This window comes from Buceros rhinoceros, unplaced genomic scaffold (genome assembly GCF_000710305.1).
Source record: "Buceros rhinoceros silvestris isolate BGI_N320 unplaced genomic scaffold, ASM71030v1 scaffold17079, whole genome shotgun sequence".
Lineage (NCBI taxonomy): Eukaryota > Metazoa > Chordata > Aves > Bucerotiformes > Bucerotidae > Buceros > Buceros rhinoceros.
The window spans coordinates 29196-36449 of record NW_010431192.1 but is presented as its reverse complement, the minus strand read 5'-3'; the positions used below and the strand labels follow the sequence as shown (position 1 = coordinate 36449).

The 7254-nt window shown below is 37.4% G+C and overlaps 1 protein-coding gene across 1 annotated transcript in view; it reads left to right on the top strand.

Annotated features, from left to right (window-relative positions):
* OPA1 (optic atrophy 1 (autosomal dominant)) overlaps positions 1-6632 on the top strand; it is a 54167-nt gene extending 47535 nt beyond the window's left edge. Inside the window, exons 28-29 of the mRNA XM_010143351.1 lie at positions 5553-5630; positions 6157-6632. Coding sequence (XP_010141653.1) covers positions 5553-5617 — 65 coding nt within the window. The 3' untranslated portion in view covers positions 5618-5630; positions 6157-6632. The remainder of the gene's footprint in view (positions 1-5552; positions 5631-6156) is intronic.
* Positions 6633-7254: the final 622 nt, after the last annotated feature.

Here is a 7254-nt window from a genome sequence, read left to right as displayed (position 1 = left end):
CAGGACGTGACCTCACAATGATCAGTAAATTATAGTAGCTGTTAGGCTGTGGTTGTATGAGACGAGGGAAGGCATGTTGATGCAGGTCTAGTAACCGTGGTTGGAAAGTCTGCTTTCTGGGGTGTTCTTTGGAGTGCCTCTGAGCGTGCTGCCTCATACTGTTTCAACAAGAAGTAAAGCTTTTGCACGACCCTTAGAAAATGCAGAAATGTGGTACAAAAGGCAGAACTCCAAAGAGATGATTTCCGACCCCTTCTCCGCCTGACTGTTCACAGGGGGTTGTATACAACTGTGGGGTTTGTGTCTTAGGTAGCCCTAAAGTAAAATTCACCTTTTGAGAGGAAAGTGTGAATTGACATTGACAGTTTTTATTGGTGTGCTTCTGGGCATTCTGATGAAATCTGACTACAGACTGGGCTTTCCTTTTCACTAGAGGAAAGATGATGTGTTCGCAGCAGTAAATTCAACATTTCTGCCGCTTTAGTTTAATTAACCATAACACAGAAGTAGCACAGCAAGCAGGGAGAATATTTATAGGCAAGAAGGGGATTTAGAAAGAAAGGAAGATTAAGAACAACAACAAAAAAAGGCGGGGGGGGGGGGGGCGGAACTAAAGTCTAAGCAATATCCAGAGCTAAAGGACTACCAGCCATGAGCCGTGTAAATACTAGTTGGAGGTAGAATTCACTTTAAGGTAGAACAGTAGGACTTTTTTTTGGGGGGGGGGAGGCGGAACTAAAGTCTAAGCAATATCCAGAGCTAAAGGACTACCAGCCATGAGCCGTGTAAATACTAGTTGGAGGTAGAATTCACTTTAAGGTAGAACAGGAGGACTTACAATGAGGTATTAACCTCATCTTTGTAATTTTTATCATGGTTGCTTCATGCTGTAGGTTTCATCAAAATACAAAATAAAGATGGGTCTGGTCCAGAAAGATTCTACAGCTGGTGCTGCAACTGCAGTTTGATGTCATATGGGTAAACTTGTAAACAAGGGAAGAAGCTTTTTGATTTGCCTAAAATACTCAATCAGTTTTCTCCCTGTTCTGGCACAGACATACATGAACTTCTTTAAAATTCTGTGCTAAAACAATCGGGTTTTTGCAGATAAGTATGTGTGATTTGAATGCCTCAATTTATCTTCAGAAGCATTAGCAAGAAGGTTTTGTGGACCACTTAATGCTGTTAGAAAATATCTAGAAAACATTTTCTTGCTACTTACAAGTATGGCTGAAGTAAATCAGGAAGGTACTTGGCTTTTGTAATTTGTGTTTAATATTATTTTGAGATTATTTGGTCTTACCTCAGGAGATTCATTTGATAACTTCCTTTAGCTGTTTCATTTTAGCAGAGGTTCCCCAGCCTCTGCACTGGTAATTATTAGATCAGCTCAGCTATCTAAGGCGGCAATCAGTAAGCAAGCAATCCTGGTAATACTATTTCAGGGGTTTCCCTTCTGACCAGCTTATGATAAAAAGCAAACTTTTTCTGTGGCTGTGTCTTTCTGTGTTCATGGTATATGCAAATCCTCACTATGGATCAATTAGTCTGGTTTTGAGCCTTTTAGGTTTAGGATCAAGGATAATGAAAAGAAAATGAGCAGGTAGCAATATCATTTCATATGGAGATAAGGAGAGTCTGAGCCTGAATGGGGATCTCAAGACTTCTGAATAAAGAATTTCCTCATTCTGTCAGTTAAGTTTCGGGATGTAGAGGGAGGGTTATGGAATATTCATGACAAGATCAAGGGTCATAATGAGTTGATGTATGAACCAGCTTATCTCTTAGGTAAACATGGGGTAAATGGGAAGTAGAAGAGCTATTCATTGCACCTAGGCCTGTGAATTTTACTGTTCTAAAGATGGAAACAAGCGTTTAGTTACAGATATTCTTCATTGATTTAATTTGATTTTTGATTGCTGTTTAACAGGTGCTGGAAAAATTCTATGTTATTTGTATCTTCAGGTCAACATTAAAACTACCAAACACCTCGTTTTCTTTCTAGAAACCGGTGTAAGCAATGGTATAAGTGTAAGCAGTACCATGTAACAGAATTCACAGGTTGGAAGACACCTTTAAGATTGAGTCCAACCATTCACCCTGCACTGCCAGGGTCTCTAAACCATGTTCCTCAGCATCACATCTACACGTCTTTTTAAATACTTCCAGGGATGGGGACTCCACCACCTCCCTGGGCAGCCTGTTCTGATGCTTAATGACCCTCTCTGTAAAGGATTTTTTTGTGATATCTAACCTTGATCTCCACTAGTGCAACTTAAGGCCATTCCCGCTTGTCCTATCACTTGTTATATGGGAGAAGAGACCAACTCCCACCTCTCTACAACCTCCTTTCACGTAATTGTAGAGAGCGATAAGGTCTCCCCTCAGCCTCCTCTTCTCCAGGCTAAACAACCCCAGTTCCCTCAGCCCTCCTCATAAGACTTGCTCTGCAGACCAGCTTGTTGCCCTTCTCTGAACTCAAGCGCTTCAACATCCTTCTTGAAGTGAGGGGCCTAAAACTGGACACAGTACTCAAGACGTGACCTCATCAGTGCAGGGTACAGGAACATTCAGTGCTGGTGTAGTTCAACCTGTTAGAAAAGTAATTTACTAGCAAGCTGAATGCTCTTAATCTGTGGCCTTGTTGTTCATGTTAAAACACAGTTCTTAAATCCTAGAAAGAGCAACAGGTCACCTTTATCTATCCTCTAATTTACTTGTATAGTAAGTGTTATTATCTGAGATACAAATGATGTTCTGGGTTTGGCATGTTGATAAACCTTTCTCGAAACAAAATGTACTACAATTTACATGTGTAAGTCACTAATATTTTGATCTAGGTGTCAAAAAGCTGCAAACGCGGGTACACAGCTTGTGCATTTCATAGAGCAGAGAAGCTCTCCAAATAAAGAGGAGTAGCATCTGACTCTTGTAAGTTGTTGCAAATCCAGTGTCAGATGGTGCTGATGAAACTATGAGCAGTTATCCCAGAATTTCAGACCCTGCACTTGCACTCATTAGAAGAGTTCTGCCCAAGCATTTGTGTTTACTGGTTTATTACGATGAGTATAGTGTAAATGCATAACTGCCGTTAGCCTATTTAAAAAGTAAACCAGTTTAGCAGACTGCCTCTCTGTGCTCCGGAACAGACTTGTGGGAAAGTGTGACAGACAGGTTGGCTGCGATCTGCTGCTGCCAAAGGCTTTACTACTGCTAAGGATATAGGGCATAAAATGAATAATTGCCGCTATTTGGCAGTCATTGTAACTGTTCTTTTTTTTTTTTTTTTTTTTTTTTTTTTTTTTTTTTTAAGAATAGCCAGCGTGTTTTTTCAAAGTATTAAATTACCTCAAGACCTCGTAATTATTACAGTTAAGCAATCATTTCAATTCAGTCCAAGTATAAAAACCAATAAACTGCTCATAATATGGAGTCAATTTTAGTATGTCTGCTCTCTGAGCAAACACAGCTGATTCAGTATATTCTAGTGGAATACATATTTGCTATCCTGTTATTTTAATGTGACCTAATCAGAAAATTAAAATAGGTTTTGTTAGCACAGACCTTTTCTAAGGGTGAAGTAATAATTAGAGATTTTTGCTGATGCTATTAATTTTCAGGGCTGGAATATTTCATTAGCAAGAGGTTGAGAAGGGAAAATATTTGCATTTAATACTGCTAAATCTGCCTGCTTTCACTGAGTATAATGACTTCATCAATATAAAGAACATATTTGGGGAAAGTATGTAGCAATTAGAAAAATCCACATCTAAAATAAAGCTATTGAAAGCACAACGTGAAGAGATCTTTTGCATCATGAGATCTTATCTCCAGTTATTACTGGTAACTGATGCTCATTTTGGAGAGTGAGGTCCAGCATTAATATTTTCCAAAAATACGGCAACTTTGTCCAAGATAATAGGATATTATTTCAAAGGGTAATTTTATAAACATAAGTAGGGCATCAGTACTGGAAGTCAAGCTAAGTAGCTGCCTAAGTAAAGGCCGTAGAATTAATGTTTTCATTACAAAAGCAGGTTTATTGAAGTCTTCAAAGTATAAGTGGCCTGAGCTTCGTCACCTACAAATTGCATGATGAAGATATGTTCGAGATTTCTTCATCCTCATGCAGGCTATTTTCCATATTTTATTGAAAGAGCTAACTAAAATTCTCTAATTCTGTTAGAACAGGACTACGGGGTTCATTAAGGCTTATTATCGTTGTCAGTATTGTAATTACTCTAAAATGGATTTCACAACTGTCTGTGTGATTGTCTCTTGGTAACAGAATGAAACTTTTTGTTCCCTTACCTGCATTGTTAGAACTTTCTTTGGAAGTCTTTTTTTCTACTCAAGCTTATGTATCCCATTTAAGGCTGATTGTTTTATTTTTCTTTCTGTTTTGCTGTTATTTCACTCAACAAAGCAATTTTATAACATACAGCATTGCTAAAAAGAGAACAATAAAAGATTTTTTTTAAAAAAAGAGCTCAAACCTTGTATCTCATACAAGGAAACATACGGCTTTAATCCAATGGTATTTTTAGCTTGAAAAAATGTGTTTTATGCTCATCTAACTTATTTTTGTCTGTCCTGCTGCTCTTCCCCTGTTCCTTCATATTTCTGAAGTGTATGGGTTCATGGCTATAATCACATACAGAAGGAGCTTCAGATGAGGATGTGGTGGAAGAGGAGGAGGAAATCTCGCAGGCTTTGGATTTCAGCTACATTCTAAATCTTGCTTCATAAGCAATTGAATAAATCAAATAGGTTATATGTTGACAAATGTTGTATGGAATTGAGAAAAGCGTGGAAAAATGCCTAAAGCCCTGATTTTTTTCCTAAATGATGTTGCCTTTTCATTCTTAATAAGTATTATTTGTTGTTTGTCATGTTTTTGTAGAAAAAAAAAAACCTTTTAGTATTTATATAAAATAAGATTCTGCCCACATCCATCTGGTTACTGCTGAAATGCAAGGAAACAAAAAGCAAGTTCTAAACATTCCTAATATTATACATGCCCTTTTGAACAGGTGTCTCGAATACTGATGTTTGGTTCCCTGAAATTCTCAGTGCTGAAAGGGCACGAGCTTTCAGCTCTTTTTAGAATTGTTAGCGGTGTTCGTGCCACTTGCTGTGGAGCATAAGGATATTTGGTTAAAAGAGAAAGGGCTTAGTGGGCATTGTTAACCCATAACAACTCCCTACAGGTAACAGGGGTACAGTAGCTCCACTGTGCATGACCAGATAGAAGTTCCAGTTTTTTTAAATACTATGTTTTTAATATTGGATTGTGTTTGGTAAATTTTTGAATTACTCAAATAGCTTGATAATCATACAGTGTATTTGTAGATGTTCTTCAAATGGGACAGGGTTTCATTTCTTCTGATGTAGAAAAATGTTCTAAATCCTAGTAAAAAACTGAAGGCATAGGATAATATCGATGACGGCATTAGTTTCTGTTCATGCTGGCAGGTTTGTTTTTTTCTTTCTGGGCATGTCCTCAGTTAAGTAATAGATGTTTGAATGGTGATCTTTTTTTCTTCCTCCAGAAAAGGTTCGAGAAATCCAGGAAAAACTTGAAGCCTTCATAGAAGCCCTCCATCAAGAAAAGTAGATTGTTCAAGCGGGTAATCACGTTTAAGTCGTAAAAAAAGATTGCTGCAATCTTCGCATTGTTCAGTGTAAAATGATTATCCATCTCTTTTAGGTGCACGTATTTTAACACAGACTTTGTGGAAATACCTTTTTGTTTTATTCTGGTGCCTGGCTGCTGCTACTTGCTTCTAATCTGCAGATCTATACTTTCAGCTTTTACACTACAAGCAGATATGAAACTTTGTAGAAATACAATTACTGGGTAGTTGTTTGGATATGGTAAAACACCACAGGCTATTTGATTACTCTTAGTTCATTATTTTTATCTGAGTTAAGAGAAAGAAGGCATAACTAGCTGGGATCAAAATGGTTTTCTTGTCTATAAAAGCATTTTGATTCTTTTTTTTCCTTAAAGGCACTGTTTATTGTTAGCAAAAATATTTGCATACAGGTAATTTCTGAATTTCTTTCTTCTATATTAATTCACAAAAGCATAAGCCAAAGTGCTGTCGTATATCTGCACAGATTTTTACAATAATATGCTTTCTGTTTCTACAGCAACTTTACACAAGAATGCAGCCTTTTCCAGGATACCTTGCACAAAGAAGACTGAATAGAAATGGCTTTTGTTTCCCATTCTCTTTCCTGTCTTTTGGGGAGTGTCCTGAGATGTTGAAGGAGAAAGAAAATAATATCTCATTGGATTAAGAAGTTTCAGTTAAAAGCCACTTGCTCTTTTAATTTTTGAAGCTACAGAAGAATCTGACTTGTGTGTCAATGAGGTAGCTTGGGAGCTTGCTAAAGTTGTACATTTAAGTTGGTTTTTTTCCTGAAAGGAAAAGCTCTACCTTGTATGATAGAGCTGGATCGGATTCATAAAATGATTTTATCCATTGTAATTCTCTTGCCTGCAAATGATCCCGGGAGTTTGACATAAAGTTTTAGTATTTGTATGTACATTAAAATGCCCTTCTAAGTAATGCCATTTGTATTTGTTATGCTCTGTGTTGAAGCATTCTGAGCTCACTCTGGTACAGATTTATAACCATGGTATTCAGACCTTGAGAGGAAGCTGTGGATTTTGTTAAACTCCTAAACTCTTGAGAGACATCATCCAAGCAGTTCTTGTAGTGATTTCAAGTGAAAGTACAGCCTGCTATTCACTGACACCTTAAAGGGTATGGCTCAGGAAATGATGTCAACAGCTGCTTCTTCTACCTGTTCTTTCCTGCTATGTGTTGTTACTCTTGAATCATAGCCGATGACATTTCATTTCTGGGATTGCACAGACTCTGATTTCCTTGTTAACTCCTCTCTTCACCTTAGGTACACAGTAACTTGATCAAGGACGTGTGAAGTGTAGAAAGATATTCTGTACAATTCCAACTAGTCCAACCTCCTTAACTAAAAAAGGAAAAATATAATTAATTTCATTTTTCTAATAGCTACTGTAAGACCAAAATCGCTTTTTAAGAGTGTTATGCAGAAGGTCCTTCCACACTTGCTTGGTTTCTGTCATTGAGTATAGTAAAGATACAAGTAGTCTCTCTTCTACTGCCTTTCAGTTCTGCCATAGAAATGTCACTTCTGACAAATTTTAAGCATGATACAGGCTCTGTATCATAGGTGCCTGGTGATGACTCACCACATTTTTCT